General features: G+C 39.6%; 1 protein-coding gene across 1 annotated transcript in view; it reads left to right on the top strand.

Moving 5' to 3' along the window:
- Positions 1–16,746, top strand: part of LOC124618413 (E3 ubiquitin-protein ligase listerin) — a 145,216-nt gene that overhangs the window by 51,815 nt on the left and 76,655 nt on the right. Inside the window, exons 9-12 of the mRNA XM_047145347.1 lie at positions 3,820–4,560; positions 5,493–5,703; positions 11,259–11,538; positions 14,878–15,253. Of these exons, the coding sequence (XP_047001303.1) occupies positions 3,820–4,560; positions 5,493–5,703; positions 11,259–11,538; positions 14,878–15,253 (1,608 nt within the window). The remainder of the gene's footprint in view (positions 1–3,819; positions 4,561–5,492; positions 5,704–11,258; positions 11,539–14,877; positions 15,254–16,746) is intronic.

Raw genomic sequence — 16,746 nt, 5'->3', positions numbered from 1 at the left:
ATTCATCAAATGGAAGAATCACTCATAAACTGTAAAATTACAAGGAGGCAGGATGCCCAAGTACAGGGTTATTACAAATGATTGAAGAGATTTCACAGCTCTACAATAACTTTATTGTTTGAGATATTTTCACAATGCTTTGCACACGCATACAAAGACTCAAAAAGTTTTTTTAGGCATTCACAAATGTTCGATATGTGCCCCTTTAGTGATTCGGCAGACATCAAGCCGATAATCAAGTTCCTCCCACACTCGGCGCAGCATGTCCCCATCAGTAAGTTCGAAAGCATCGTTGATGCGAGCTCGCAGTTCTGGCACGTTTCTTGGTAGAGGAGGTTTAAACACTGAATCTTTCACATAACCCCACAGAAAGAAATCACATGAGGTTAAGTCGGGAGAGCGTGGAGGCCATGACATGAATTGCTGATCATGATCTCCACCACGACCGATCCATCGGTTTTCCAATCTCCTGTTTAAGAAATGCCAAACATCATGATGGAAGTGCGGTGGAGCACCATCCTATTGAAAGATGAAGTCGGCGCTGTCGGTCTCCAGTTGTGGCATGAGCCAATTTTCCAGTATGTCCAGATATACGTGTCCTGTAACGTTTTTTTCGCAGAAGAAAAAGGGGCCGTAAACTTTAAACCGTGAGATTGCACAAAACACGTTAACTTTTGGTGAATTGCGAATTTGCTGCACGAATGCGTGAGGATTCTCTACCGCCCAGATTCAGACATTGTGTCTGTTCATTTCACCATTAAGAAAAAATGTTGCTTCATCACTGAAAACAAGTTTCGCACTGAACGCATCCTCTTCCATGAGCTGTTGCAACCGTGCTGAAAATTCAAAGCGTTTGACTTTGTCATCGGGTGTCAGGGCTTGTAGCAATTGTAAACGGTAAGGATTCAGCTTTTTTCCGTAAGATTTTCCAAACCGTCGGCTGTGGTACATTTAGCTCCATGCTTGCTTTATTCGTCGACTTCCGCGAGCTACGCGTGAAACTTGCCCGCACGCGTTCAACCGTTTCTTCGCTCACTGCAGGCCGACCCGTTGATTTCCCCTTACAGAGGCATCCAGAAGCTTTAAACTGCGCATACCATCGCCGAATGGAGTTAGCAGTTGGTGGATCTTTGTTGAACTTCGTCCTGAAGTGTCGTTGCACTGTTATGACTGACTGATGTGAGTGCATTTCAAGCATGACATATGCTTTCTCGGCTCCTGTCGCCATTTTGTCTCACTGCGCTCTCAAGTGCTCTGGCGGCAGAAACCTGAAGTGCGGCTTCACCCGAACAAAACTTTATGAGTTTTTCTACGTATCTGTAGTGTCTCGTGACCATATGTCAATGAATGGAGCTACAGTGAATTTATGAAATCGCTTCAATCATTTGTAATAGCCCTGTACTTAACTTTAAGGAGGCAAAATTCCAAGTATTGCTGACAGACATATTTAAAGGTTGTCTGCCTAGGGACACACAATACACAGTTGATGAGCATGCCCTACAGCAGAATGCCTGCAACACACAAGGGCATTTGCATCGTCTTACCCCCAGTACTAGTTTTCTGAATTCCAGAGATCAGAATTTGCTATGTGGTATATATCTTCGCCCCTCATCACCCTCTATATGTTAACCCTTTCACTGTGTGGCTATGTATATATGTCATGCCACACTTCCCCACATGTTGAGGACGTGTATATGTGCCTCACTTGGGTTTTCCTTCAGTACTGTGAATGTCGGAATGCATCCTGAGTCACCACTGTTGCGGACGAGTTACTTCCATATCTGAGTGAATAGAAACATTTTTGAGTATTCATCATGCAACATATGTGTCTCATTGTGTGATGTCATTTGCAAAAAACTGATTTCGATATCTTGAATCGTTTATGAGATATGACAATTGTTATGACCATATGATTCGCGACGTGCAGGGACATGAATGGGTGCATTGCGTGCGACTGTCCTTTGGATATGAAATGTAATAATTCAGGAATGAAATGAAATATCCTACTCTCAGTTTTAAATAAAATTTAAATATCTTATGTACATTTCATTTGCTGAAATGTTTAAGCTAAAATCAGCCACACACACAAAGCCTACACAAAGCGTTATTGCCTCTGTTAAAATCTTTAAAATTTCACATATTACTTTACTTAATATGATGCAGCACAGTAAGTATGGCATATAACGAAAAGGGAATCAATCTTTTATTGAATGAAGATATCATACTGTAAGATGTGCAAAAATCAATTTTTTTCACCAAACAGTTTTCTTAAAGACCGGTGAGAAGTATTTCATAGCAGATGACAAGCCCGCATCAACAGAACTGAGTGCATCACACTTGACCATTCATGAGATATAAAACCCAATAACTCGAAAATGAAACAAAATATCATTCTGCTCTCAGTTTTAAATAAAATTCTGATATCTTGTGTATACTTCATTCACTGTAATGTGTGAGCTAAAATCAAACATATGTAAAGTTTATGCCGTGCGTTTTTACCTCTGCAAACTCTTTAACATTTCGTGCTGTATTTTACATAATTTGATGCAGTGCAGTAAGTATGGCAGTTAAAGAAAAGAAATTCAGTTCTTTATCGAGGTTCTGCATGGAATAGGACAGGAAAGGAATATGTGGAAAACACTGACAAGGAGAAGGAACAGGATGATAGGACATCTGTTAAGACATGAGGGAATGACTTCCGTGGTACTAGAGGGAGCTGTAGAGGGCTAAAGCTGTAGATCAAGACAGAGAATGGAATACATCCAGCAAATAATTGAGGACATAGGTTGCAATAGCTACTCTGAGACAAAGAGGTTGGCACAGGAGAGGAATTTGTGGTGGCCCACATCAAACCAGTCAGAAGACTGATGACGCACGCACACACACACACACACACACACACACACACACACACACAAAAGATATTAGACGGTAAGCTGTGAAAAAATAGTTTTTGAAAAATTGAATGATAAGTATTTCAAATCGGCCAGAATGCTGGCTCTCAGCACAGCACCAGCACTTGACGAGCAGTACAGCCATAATAAAATCTGCCTCACCATGGAATGCAAAGAGCATGTCAAGTAGCAAAAGGATTAATGAACTTAACCTGTGGTTAGTGTAGTTGAGTCCAGGAGGGTGATGGGGTTCGAAGATATACAGTGTACTGAATAGTGAATTTCCATCGTCAGAGTTCAAGAAAACTAGTATCCCTACTACTCCTTTTTTACATTTGGAGGATTCCATTAGTAATTACTTTTTTATTTTTTTATCGCCATTCCTGTCCCTCTTCCTTTCTCCTTTTGTCTCAATTTGGGTTTCTTCCCCTCTCCTTTCCTCTTCTCCGTTGTACTATTCATCCCTCTTATCATTTCTCTTTGTCTTAATTGATCTTATTTTGCATTCTCTCCTCCATCACCTTTGAACTGAACCTCTCCCACTTCATCTTTTTCTCCCCTTGTCCTTGCAGCAAGTGAGACCCTCTCAGTACGGCATCTGAATGACCTGCTCTTCCTTGCCAACCCTACCCAGAAATCCATCTTTCCTTCCTGATAAATTAACTGACTGTTACGAAAGCTGAGTAGGTTGTTTTAACTTTAAAATACATTTAAATATACTGTTTAGGCACGTGTGCATATCACCGGTACTCAGTATTTCATCCTCTGGAGGTAAGTACTAGCCATTCATTCCATCCCCTTCAAATTTCACTAAAGTATACTTCAGTTAAGGAAGACACGTGTACTTGTCATTGTGGACTGCTCAAGTCAGTGTTTAAGAAAATTGTAGGCCTTAATTGATATTTTTTGTGATTTTGTTTTGCAGCTAATGTCTGTCATTGAACTTGCCTTAACAGAACGTACAGTTAACTGTGGAATGCTATTCAGAGAAGTTTCAAATCTCATTCATCACTGGAGCAGGAACAGGCATAATGCTTTGCATGCTGAACTGCTAAGTTTGTTTTGGTGTGGACTATCGGAAATGTACATGAAGATACTGAAACCTCCAGGGCATGACTCAATGCAGCCACAGGAAACCCCGGCAGAATGGAAGGTGGACCGTGTTGTGGACTTGTGTGCTTTGTTAAAATGTCCCGCTTCTGAGATTCCAAAAAGTGTTTCAAAAGTTAGGTTTTCATCTAAAGAAATAATTGACAATGAAGTGAGTGAAAATGAAAATTGTGAAACTGACAATCAGGTATCATTAACTGTTTTCAGCGAAGATCATGCTGACGAATTTGCCAAAGAATTGAGTCGTTTGAGCTGTGAATTGGCAACTGTGTTTATTAATGAGTTGAAAAAATGTCACGTTTCTGCATATATTAAACCCCTGAAAAATTTGGTGAACTCTGCACTAAGCAGTAATGACTTACTGAATGCTGTGGGGAGCACTGACCAAAATGAAGAACAGAAAATACATGAACTGCAAAAGCTTTTGGATGAAACATTCTGTGCTTGGTTGCAGGACAAAGCCAGGTGCTCTGAAGCTGTTGTCGAATTAATATTTTCATTATTGATGCATGTTTCCACCGAAATGAAGGATCGAGTTATTCACCGTTTGTATGAGGTATGTTTTAATCCTAATTTTCTTACCATAATGTTTGAATTTGAAATTAAGGCTAAGACCAGACTACTTTACTCTTTCTTAATCTTGGGGACTAAAAAAAGGCACTAAAACAGAGTAAAATGTTACCACTTCAATTTATGGAAGCATCCGAATGCCACACAGGAATGGCCACATAAAACTAGACGTAGGAGAAGGAGATGCCACAGTGAGATTCATTGGAAGAATCTTAAGGAAATGTAATTAGACTATGTAAGAACGAGCTTACAAATCCCTCAATCATTCAGTTCTCAAGTAATACTTGTCATTGTGGGACCCTTATTAAGCACAATTAATGGAGGAGGTAGGAAAAATTGAAGTAAGGGTGGCATGTTTTGTCACAGATTCATTTTCATTTAATTAGCACAAGAGTGTCAAATAGATGCTGTGGGAGAGGTGTTGTGCGTTGTGGAGAGATTTCCTGTTAAAAGTTCTAGAGCACACGTTCCAAGACAAGTCGGGCAATGTATTACTTGTTCTCACATACATGTTACTAAATGACTGTGATGATTCACCATTAGCAATATGAACAGGATAGGTGTGAAAGTGTAGTGCTAGCAGATGTAGCCTTCACTATACACTTTAAGATGGCATTGGAGTATAGGTGTGGATGTAACTGTGTCCTAAAATAACATCCTGTGTGGCATCAGAGTACAATGTGGCTGATAGTTTTCTGTGGGATATCTCTGCAACTAACATGTACCTGGTTTGAAGTAACACTATTTTGTATGGCTGTTTTGTTTTGTTACTCTGTTTCAACTTTTTTATATTCCATTTAGTATTCAAATTACATTCTTTCAGTACTTTATATATTGCTCCACAAATTTTATAACTATCCTTTAGTTATAAGTGGAAATAACAGTCCTGCCTAATACACCGTTCGATATATCTGGCAGATTTCTGAGTCCCACAGATCAGTGCTTCTGTGGCTCCTGAAGATGTGTGTCAAACACGTTGGTGATAAGGATGTAATTTACTTTATTCGTGGAGAGAAGATGAGTGGAGAACTTGTTGCACTTTCTGGAGAGGTATCATCTTGTTCTGATTGTGATGGTGGGGATGCCCTTGAAATTCTTCGTTTCTGTCTCAAGACTCCAGCCATTGCAGGTACAACTACATTAATATTAGTTTATAAGTTATTTCAATTAATATACATCTTTTATGAAATCCTCCCCCACTCCACCAAGAGTGTCTTTCCGCTGTCCACCTAACCTTCGTAACCTCTTAGTTCACCCCTATGAAATCCCCAAACCACCTTCCCTACCCTCTGGCTCCTATCCTTGTAACCGCCCCCGGTGTAAAACCTGTCCCATGCACCCTCCCACCACCACCTACTCCAGTCCTGTAACTCGGAAGGTGTACACGATCAAAGGCATTTACCAACTGACCTGCCTACACTGTGACGCATTCTATGTAGGAATGACCAGCAACAAACTGTCCATTCGCATGAATGGACACAGGCAGACAGTGTTTGTTGGTAATGAGGATCACCCTGTGGCTAAACATGCCTTGGTGCACGGCCACCACATCTTGGCACAGTGTTACGCCGTCCGGGTTATCTGGATACTTCCCACTAACACCAACCTATCCAAACTCCGGAGATGGGAACTTGCTCTTCAATATATCCTCTCTTCCCGTTATCCACCAGGCCTCAATCTCCGCTAATTTCAAGTTGCCGCCACTCATACCTCACCTGTCATTCAACAACATCTTTGCCTCTGCACTTCCACCTCGACTGACATCCCTGCCCAAACTCTTTGCCTTTACAAATGTCTGCTTGTGTCTGTGTATGTGCGGATGGATATGAGTGTGTGTGCGAGTGTATACCTGTCCTTTTTTCCCCCTAAGGTAAGTCTTTCCGCTCCTGGGATTGGAATGACTCCTTACCCTCTCCCTTAAAACCCACATCCTTTCGTCTTTCTCTCTCCTTCCTTCTTTCCTGATGAGGCAACAGTTTGTTGCGAAAGCTTGAATTTTGTGTGTATGTTTGTGTTTGTTTGTGTGTCTATCGACGTGCCAGCGCTTTCGTTTGGTAAGTCACATCATCTTTGTTTTTAGGAATATATATCTTTTTGTATGAGACAGTACACAACACTCAAATTAAATGTCACAAAGAAAAAGCCTTTTTAATATGAACAAAAATAAGCCAGTTTTCTTGATTGTATTTTTAAAGAGAAACCCATGTTTATAATTATAGTAATCACATATTCTCTTTTCTTCGTGTAACATACAAACTTTGGTACGAATTGTTCAAATGATAGACAAAGCCAGTAAAAGAGAAATAATTGTCATTTGGCCACAAGATGTCACTTTAACCAAGCTGGTGCTGTGACGTTATTGTGGCAAACATGTGAATTTCCAGAGATACCTGCACCACACACAAGAATATCTGGATGAAATAGCATTTTAGACTGTGTTGTTACTATAGGTGAAACATGACGTCACCATTTTTAGCAGCAGAATTGTCTTGAATATGTATGTCCAGGCAAGTACAGCATGCTGTTATTCAATTTTTGTTCAAAGAACATCTCTCGTAAAGTTAAATTCATCATCAAATTCAAACTGTGTATAGGGAAGCATGCTTCAAATGTAGCTGTGTGTAAGAGTAATGTTCCCGATTTCAGAGTGGCTGACAAAGTAAAGTAGCATATTTTGTGTGCTGTCAAGTGCTGTGCAAAGACTTTGGATATTAGAAATTTTTTTCTGCAAAATGTACTTTGACACCTTCGTAATGAGCAGAAAGACTTGCATGCGGAAGCTCGTACATCTGATGTGATACCTGTATGAAACAGCATTCTTGGACTGTGTTATGGCTATAGATCAAACATGATGTCACCATTTCCAACAGGTAACGTAAAGTGTGTGTCAGTCACGGAGAGGTCCATTTCTGCCTAGGGCTGTGAAAGCGCAGTCAACTCCTGTGGCTGGAAGGGTCATGTTGAGTCAGGGACTATTGATTTTGGAGTGAATTCATGTCAGGACTACACACAACTTTCTAAGGATTGTTAAAAACAAGTGGTCTGGCAAGTTGTTACAAGTTGCAATTTTGCTTCATGATAACCATGCACTAACAAGGCAGAACAGGATGGTCTACAGTCTTTCTAATGAAATGTATTGCATCACCCTCTATGTAGTATGAATCTCTCACTTTGCAATTACCATGTGTTTGATTCCTGGATGAAGGCCCTGGAAGGTCATCACTTCATCTGCTGTTGAGTAGCGTCTAATGGAGTAGAAAGTTTTTGCTTCTTCAGGCTTTGACATTCTTCAGAAAAGGTATACTACAGAAAAACAAGTACCATATTGGGACAATAGCTTAAGCAAGGGGAGTGATTATCTGTTGATTGAGTAATAAGTACACTGTTTTTGTTCCACAGATTTTTGTTTATTTCAAACTAGTTTTCAGCTTGTTGGGTCATCTTCAAGAAACAACTGACTAGCTTCCGGAAGGGACATGAGTTCTTAGGTAACCAAACATTGTAAGCAAAGATACAATCCACTTGCATCGAGTGTTGTGAATCAAACTTGTTTCTTAATGTTGAAATTACACTTTACCTAATGGCCAATATTAAGCACAATAAATTATTAAACTAAACATTATTACAGGTTAAATGGTTATAATGCTAAAGTCTGTGAGCTCTTGACATTGGCTGAGAAATTGTTAAATTGAGCTCTCTCCCGAATGAAGACAGATCCATTGAATGATCTGTTGAGAGGTGCTTCAAAATTGAAGGATGAAATCTTATGGACTATCAAAGCAGAGGCAGCTTTCTGCTAAGTGAAAGCTGCCATCGCCGAAGCTACGCTGTTAGCACATCCTGTCACTCAGGCCCCCCCTCGCTTTGGTGATAGATGCATAGTTAACAGCGATAAGCACTGTACTACAGCAGCAAATAGAACAGTGTTGGCAACCTCCTGCCTTTTTTTTTTACCCAGAAGATTTTACCAGCAGAATGAGGCTAGTCGACACACAATTGTGACCTACATGTGGCGCATCCTGCCATATGCTCGAAGGGCATCAGTTTATTGTGGTCGTCAACCACAAGCCACTGACATTTGCATTTCATCAGAAGACAGACTAGGCATCACCTGACACCTACACCATTTAGATTACATAGGTCAATTTCAGATGCATGTAATCACATGGGATAGTCTGAATGTCCCATTGGGTGCTCTCTCTTGTGTTGAAACACTCACAGCTGCAATCAGCAGTGAAGCTCTTGCTAAGTCGCACCACCTCGATCCATAGCTATGTGCATTACTGGAGTAACCAACTAACTTGCACCTCAATATGTCCCAGTACCACCAGCAAACATGTGGGTGTATTGTGATGTTTCAGCAGCGAAGACACAACTGTTGCCCCTATGGTTTTAACTCCAGGCCACTGCATCATTATATAACTTGGCACTTCCAGGGACCTGGGTACATTGAATCTTGTAAAACATGCTTTTGTGTGGCTGATTATGGACAAAGCGTGCAACTGGTTTGTGCACCAGTGTTACCCTCATCCAAAGGCTTCGCTTACCCTTATGCCTCTGGACTGCTTTTTGCCTCCCCTATGGGTGATACAATGACTGAAACTATTAGCCAGATTCATTTCAGCATGCCTCTTCATGTTAACACAGATCAAGACCAAGAAGTTGAGTTGTATTTATTTAAAGCTCTCTCCACCCTGCTAGGTATGAAGTATATTGACACTACAGCTGACTACACTGCAGCTAACAGACTTGTGGAATGACTGCGCTGGTAATTGAAGGCAGCACCAAAATGTCACAATTCACAACATTGGACAAAAACATTATCCATTGTGCTTCTAGGCCTCCATGCATCCATTAAGGAAAATCTTGAGGCTATATTAAGTGATCTCATATCTGGCCAAACAATACAACTACCAGATAAATTCCTTGAGCATGTACCTAATGACTTCATCGATGCATCTGACTTTGTCTCCAGGCTGTGGCCGCTGATCCAATAACTCCACCTGTCGCACCACAGTGCCATCTCACTCATCATCATTTTATTTTCAAGGATCTAGCAATGTATGACCAAGTCTTTGTCTGGTACGACACGGTATGCAAGCCACTCCAATCCCCGTAGATGGGCCTTACACAGTCCTCAGCAGCACTGGAAAGACTTTAAGACTGATATTATGTTTACTCCCACCTCAGTCTCTGTGGATCATCTAAAGCCTGCATTTTGCAACTTCACCATTGGTACATGCAGTCCACCTACTCTGCCTACTGCAAATATAGCACTCTCAGTTACCATCAACCGACCTGTCATGAACTAGCCACAACAATCAGCAGACACCAAACTTACGGATGCTGCAGCAGACATGACTATACTAGAGTGTGCTGCAAACAGTAGTCCACAAAATACTGCAGTGGGTTCCACAAAGCAAGAGATCATGTGAACGAGACACAACGTCTGTTTCAACACCAAATATCATTGACACTAGTGTGAGTGAGTTATTGATCGCACATTACAGTGTCTGTAGTGACATCATGCAGTGTTAAACAATATTATGAAAAGGAAAATTGCTACTCACCATATAGTGGAGATGCTGAGTTGCAGATAGACTATCACTAATAAGCTTTTGGCCAGCAAGGCCTTCATCAAAAATAGACCACACACACACACACACACACACACACACACACACACACACACACGGGTGCGTGCGCGTACGTGTACGCGAACACAGCTCACACACATGACTGCAGTCTGTGGCAACTGAAGCCATACCACAGACTGCATTTGTGCGTGTGATTTTCTCTTTTGTGTGTGTGTGTGTGTGTGTGTGTGTGTGTGTGTGTGTGTCAGTCATCTATTTTTGACAAAAGCCTTGCTGGCTGAAAGCTTTGTGACAGTCGTTTTGTTGTGCCTATCTGTGACTCAGCGTCTCCGCTATATGATGATTAGCAACTTTCCTTTTCATAATTTTATTACATTCCATCCTGGATTTTCCATTGATTGATTTTTGCCATACAGTGTTAAAAGTATTTATGCTCATTGATACATTCTATAACGTATGTTTAGTCTTTGTTTTGTAGTAGTTAGTTATTCCTTGCTCTTGTTGAATAAATGTTGTATGCTACTTGGATACAGTGCTTCAGTGGTATTAAAGCCTGCGGATAACTCTAATAACCAACAACATATTCCATCATTTTATGCCTTGCCACAAATTAGTGGATTAAAAAAATTAAATACAATGTTAAATTCCATACCAGACTTCAGTTGTCACGCCACTTAATTTCAGATCGTATTACTGCTGTGGCAGTGAAAGCAAAAATTATTGCTTGTTTGAATACATGCAACACCAAAACTGAATGTCATTTGCGCCTTGCTTGCATTTGAACATTCAGTGATTTGTTAGTGTACTGCTATAGCAATAATATGATCTGAAGATGGTTGCTGTCACAACCAAAACAGGTAATGCAGTGCAATAGTTGGTTGATTGTGTCAGTTAAATAAGCTTTTTAAAAAAATACTAAAGCGTATTATAGTTCTCAGTCATGCTCCTCAAAAATAAAATAAGCATAAAAATAATTTAACACCTGTTCTATTCTGTATTGTTTATATGGATAATACTGGATGTGAGTTTGTAAAAAGCGATCAGCTTCTACTCTTTAAGTCTAATGCTTCTTAAATAATACTTACAGACACAGCAGTGCCAGGCATACTCAGAGAGCTGGCAGTGGGCCTTCGAAGGACTCCACAACCTACAATGACATGCACAGTTTTGGCTTGTGAAGCAGCGGCAATGGCAGTGAACTTTGGCTCTGCTGGCATTGACCTCCTGGCAGGCGTATTCGCTCTGGCAGTATTGCACAAAGCTGAGGAGCCGGAGGTTGTCGAAGCGTGGCACAGTGTAGCACCTGAAGTTGACATCTTTATAGTTCCGTCACTGGTTGCAGAGATCAGGGCCTTGCTTCATAACTGGTGAGTGTAAGTTCTCATGTCAATATTTATCTGTTTACTGTATAAGGAAAGATATCCAGGGCAAATAGAACACAGGAAAAAGCTCTGTAGCAGAACCGATGGCATCAGTTAGCTCCTAGCTGCTGTGCCAAGACCTAATTAATTGTGGGTTTTTTATTTAGCAAATGGCGTAGCAAGTTACAAATCATACACAACAATTGAACATGAATCACATGCGTATAGTTAGATGGTGTTAATTTGATTGTGTCTTTTGTCACTGTGAAGAAGTCAGACCAATGACCACACTTAGACCAAAAGGACATTCTTCTGTAATTTGGTAGACTTCTTGTGTATTGGCATCACATTAACCTCTTGTGAAGCTGCCTTTTCCCAGTCATTTGAGGTGCATGTCAGCTGTAGTTTATTCTTATTCTGCTGGGATTGGTGTAGATTTTCCAGTTGTAATTTTTGCTGATCTGTCAGTCATGTTCCTTGGTAGTCTTTTTCTCAAAGTTCATTCATCAGTTACACAGAGCTTTAGGTGATATCTAAATAATTGTATATAAAATGGTCAGAATACTTTATGCACATTTATTATTACTTTATAGTACAGAAGAAATCAGCTGTATTGCAATCTTCATACTTTTACACAGCAAGTCAATAAACTTCAAGAAGCCTAACAACACTTAATATGTGGCAATAATACTGTATTTACATACAACAGCTGTTCCATACAAGTGACAGTATGTACATAATTCAGCCTGCTGACATGGAATTTTACATGACTGAATGCTAAACACAAACTGATTGCATGAAAATTAGCTGATGATTACGTAGTTTGGACTCATTTGAAACAATGCAGACTGACGTGGAACTTTATGTGATGGCTGCTACATGCAGAGTGACTGATACTGTTTGTAGTCTTTGAATACTGGACATGGACTGACAGTGGCTTATGTAGCAAAGTCATCAGAAGGGAAAAACCAATTGCAAAATGATTGACAAAATGTATGATGTGAAAAATGTCAATTGACCCTAAATAATGAAAAATGTGGGGTCATCTACATTTAGCACTCAAGGGAATCCGTTAAATTTCGGTTACACAATAAACCGTATGAATATAAAGTTTTTCAGTTCAACTAAATACAAGGGCTAACAATTACAAACAACTTAAATTCTGACAGTCACAAAGATAATGTTGTGAGGAAGATGAACCAAACACTGTGATTTATTGGCAGCATGCTTAGAAAATGCAACAGGTCTACTAAAGAGACTGTCTACACTACAGTTGTCCGTCCTCTTCTGGAGTACTGATGCATTGTATGAGATCCATGACAGAGGGCATTGAAGAAGTTCAAAAAAGGGCAGCTCATTTGGAATTACCATGAAATGGGTCAGAGAGTGCCACAGATACGGTACACAAGTTGGGATGCCAGTCATTAAAACGAAGGTGTTCTTCATTGCAGTGAGGTTTTCTTATGAAATTTCAATTTCCAGCTCTCTGCTGGAGGTGAAAATATTTTGTTGATGCTCACTGAATCGGAAGAATGATCACCATAATAAAATAAGAGAAATAAGAGCTCACATGTATAAAGTTAAGTGTTCATTTTTGCCATGCATTGTTCTAAAGAAATAGTGTGAAAGTGGTTTGATGAACCCTCTGTGAGACACTTGATTGTGAATTGCAGAGGGGTCATGTAGTGTAGATGTAGATACAAAACTGTCTGCCCTCCTTTGAACTGTTTCAGTGTGCTCTGTCAGTCTTCTCTGGTAAGGATCCTGTACTGCACAATAATACTCCAGAAGAGGACAACATTTTCTATTGATGACTCCAATTTAAGTTGTTTGTAATCCCTAGGTAATTAGGTGCATTGACAACTTAAAATTTGTGTGATTTATCGTGTAACTGAAATTGCATTCTAAAATAAACTTATGTTGAAATTGTGTTGCAAAGGAATATGGAATACATATGTTTCTTTGTAGCACAACTGGTAGAGTGCTGCATGTATAACATGGAGTTCGTAAGTCATCATAGAATGCAAGTTTTTCACATAAAATGTCGACTCATCCAAATACTTGGATGTAACACTTTGTAGGGATATGAAATGGAATGATCACATAGACTCAGTTGTAGGTAAAGCAGGAGGTAGACTTTGGTTTATTGGTAGAATACTGGGGAAGTGCAATCTGTCTACCTTTGTAGACTATTGCTTACAAATCACTTGTGTGATCCATTTAAGAATATTACTCAAATGTATGGGACCCTTACCAAACAGGACCAACAGGGGCTATTGAACGTATACGTTGAAGGGCAGCACAAATGTCACAGGTTTGTTTGGTCCATGGGAAAGTGTCACAGAGATGCTGAAGAAACTGAGCTGGAAGACTCTTGAAGATAGACAAAGCTACCCTGAGAAAGTCTACTTGCAAAGTTTCAAAAACCAGCTTTAAATGATGACTCTCGAAATATACTACAACCCACTACGTATCACTCATATAGAGATTGTGAGGCCAAGATTAGAATGTAATTACAGCATGCCCAGAGGCATTTCAATCATTCTTTCCACACTCCTTATGTGAATGGAATGGTGAGAATCCCTAATAACTGGTACAGTGGGCCGTACCCTCTGCCATGCACTTCACAGTGGTTTTCAGAGTATAGATGTAGACGTATACAAGACCTAATTGTTGTGATGATGAAAAAAAAAATTGTTGTCACGTACCCTTCATACCCTGCCAAAAAAATGATATTTGGAATGGCCTTGTACCTTAGTTCAGCTCCTGCATATGCAGTTCTGCTACATCCCAAGAGAGAATGTAATCCCTGGGTATTAGTTGCATTGACAGCTTAAAATTTGTGTGATTTATCAATTAACTGAAATTGCATTCTAAAATAAACTTTTGTGGAAATTGTGTTGCAAAGGAACTCGGTAAATTCTGCTCATCAAGTAACTTCTGTGAATATCATATAACTGCTTTTCAGTTAATTTATGGAATAAACAACTACTAAATACCTTATAAACAAATTCAGCTATGTGAACCGCTTATAAACTGCCACAGGACAGTGCTGTAGTTGTTTCATGCAAATATCATGTCAGTGCTGAATTTGTACATCAAAATGAGGTGTTAGACAAGCTTTTGTAGGACAGTTTCACTTCTGAGCAGTGATGCTCTGTAAGCCAATATGTATGTGACCTTGTTACATTTTCCACTTACATTAGTTGCAGAGAAACAGTAACTTCAGATCTGTTTGTGTAATATAGGCATTTTGTCACAATCGATGGTAATCCAGTTCTGTAGATTAATGTTACTTTGTTTACATGTGTTTCCCTGTTCTTATTCTATGTTGTCTTCCTTCAGTGAGGTTGCAGAAATAACAGAACAGCTGCAGCCTCTGCCCACAGAAGTCAAAGCCGAACTGTTAACAGAATTGAAGTCTGCTCGCTGTGATGACGGTATGTGGATGTCGTGGGCATGTCACCTGGCTCATCGGCTACTCGGAGAGCTGACAGGCGATGCTGTCACACCTCCGCCTCTTCCAGGTCCTTCCCATGACACTCACAGCTTTGCTGCACTCACTTTGCTGTCGGTTCAGCTACTACTTTCTCAAAAATCACAAAAAGAAAGCCAGTCTTCTTCTGATGATGATGGAGATACTGATAAACTGCTTGAGCACATGCCGGAGCTGACACATGCCCTGGCTATCGCTGATGATTTTCTTACCTGCTATGTTAATGTAAGTACCACAATCTGTTAGGCATGTGGTCTATATTTAAACTTATGGTACTTCAGAACAATATTTGTAGGTTGTTACCAGTGACTGAATAAGTAATAATAATAATAATAATAATAATAAAGATTTTATTGTCTTTAGGCCATTACAGCAATTGACAACGTCAAATGAAGTTACAATTTATAATACAGTGTGATAAGGTATTGACTACTGAAATATTTTAGCTTATATTACAATCAATGTACAGTGGGTCATCTGTTAGATTACTGCATTTTACAGTTGAAGAATTCATTGATATCATAGAATGGGTGGGCAATAAACCATTCATGCAGTCTTTCTTTGAATGTATGTTCAGGAAGATCCTGTATGGCATGTGGCAGCTTATTAAATAGCTTGTGCCCTGTGACTTCATAGCTATTTATTAATTTTGATAGTCTGTGGTAAGGCGTGTATATGTGTTTGATGCTTCTTGTGTTGTAACAATGTACATTTTCTCTACGTTTCACATCTTGTAGGTTCTTCTTCGTAAAGATTAAGACATTGTATATATAGAGGTTTATTACAGTCATAATTTTTTGTTTAGTAAATAAGGGTTTGCAGTGAGCCTTATGTGAAGAATTTGTAATTATCCTAATGGCTTTCTTCTGCAATAATAGGATGTCATGTATATGACTACAGTTACCCCACAAGATAATGCCATAGGATATTATACTCTGGAAAAATGCAAAATAAGATGATCTGATGTATGTTTCAGGTACACAATTTCTGAGTTGTCTTAATAAATAAATTACTCTAGATAGCTTACTACTAATATAGTTTACATGTTGGCCCCAGGATAACTTTTCGTCTAAATAAACTCCCAGGAATTTAACAGAACTAGGGTCATCAGATAGTGGCTTGTCTCTTAGAGTGAAGATTATCTGCTGAGTTTTATTTTCATTTAGCAGAAAACTATTTGCTCTGAACCAATATGCTGCATGAGTGAGTGTATTTTCAGCACAGGTTTTAAGATCGTTAAGACTGTTACTGCTATGGAGAAAAGTCGTATCATCTGCATACAATACTGTGGTGGATCTAATAAACGAGGGGAGGTCATTGATCATTATCAGAAACAGGAAGGGCCCCAGTACAGATCCCTGAGGCACACCTACTCTAACATTTTCTATGTTTGACATTTCCTTACCAACACAAACTACCTGTTTACGGTTGTTGAGATAAGCTTTTAATAGTCTGAGACTGTTTTCTTTGATGCCGTAGAATTCTAGTTTCTCTAGTAGTGGCATGTGCTCAACACAGTCGAAGGCCTTGCTTAGGTCACAGAATGAGACCTGAGCAAAGCCTTTGTTCTCAAAAACTTTGAGGATGTAACTGACTACCGTGTTGATTGCATCAATGGTCGACAGATTCTTCCTAAACCCGTATTGTGTAGCATTAATTATTCCTAGATTCTCAAAGTGAGATGATAATTGTTGGTACATGATGCATTCTATTACCTT

The sequence above is a fragment of the Schistocerca americana genome, chromosome 1, assembly GCF_021461395.2.
Source record: "Schistocerca americana isolate TAMUIC-IGC-003095 chromosome 1, iqSchAmer2.1, whole genome shotgun sequence".
NCBI lineage: Eukaryota > Metazoa > Arthropoda > Insecta > Orthoptera > Acrididae > Schistocerca > Schistocerca americana.
The sequence above is the reverse complement of the archived record's forward strand: the minus strand, read 5'-3'. Positions and strand labels throughout refer to the sequence as shown.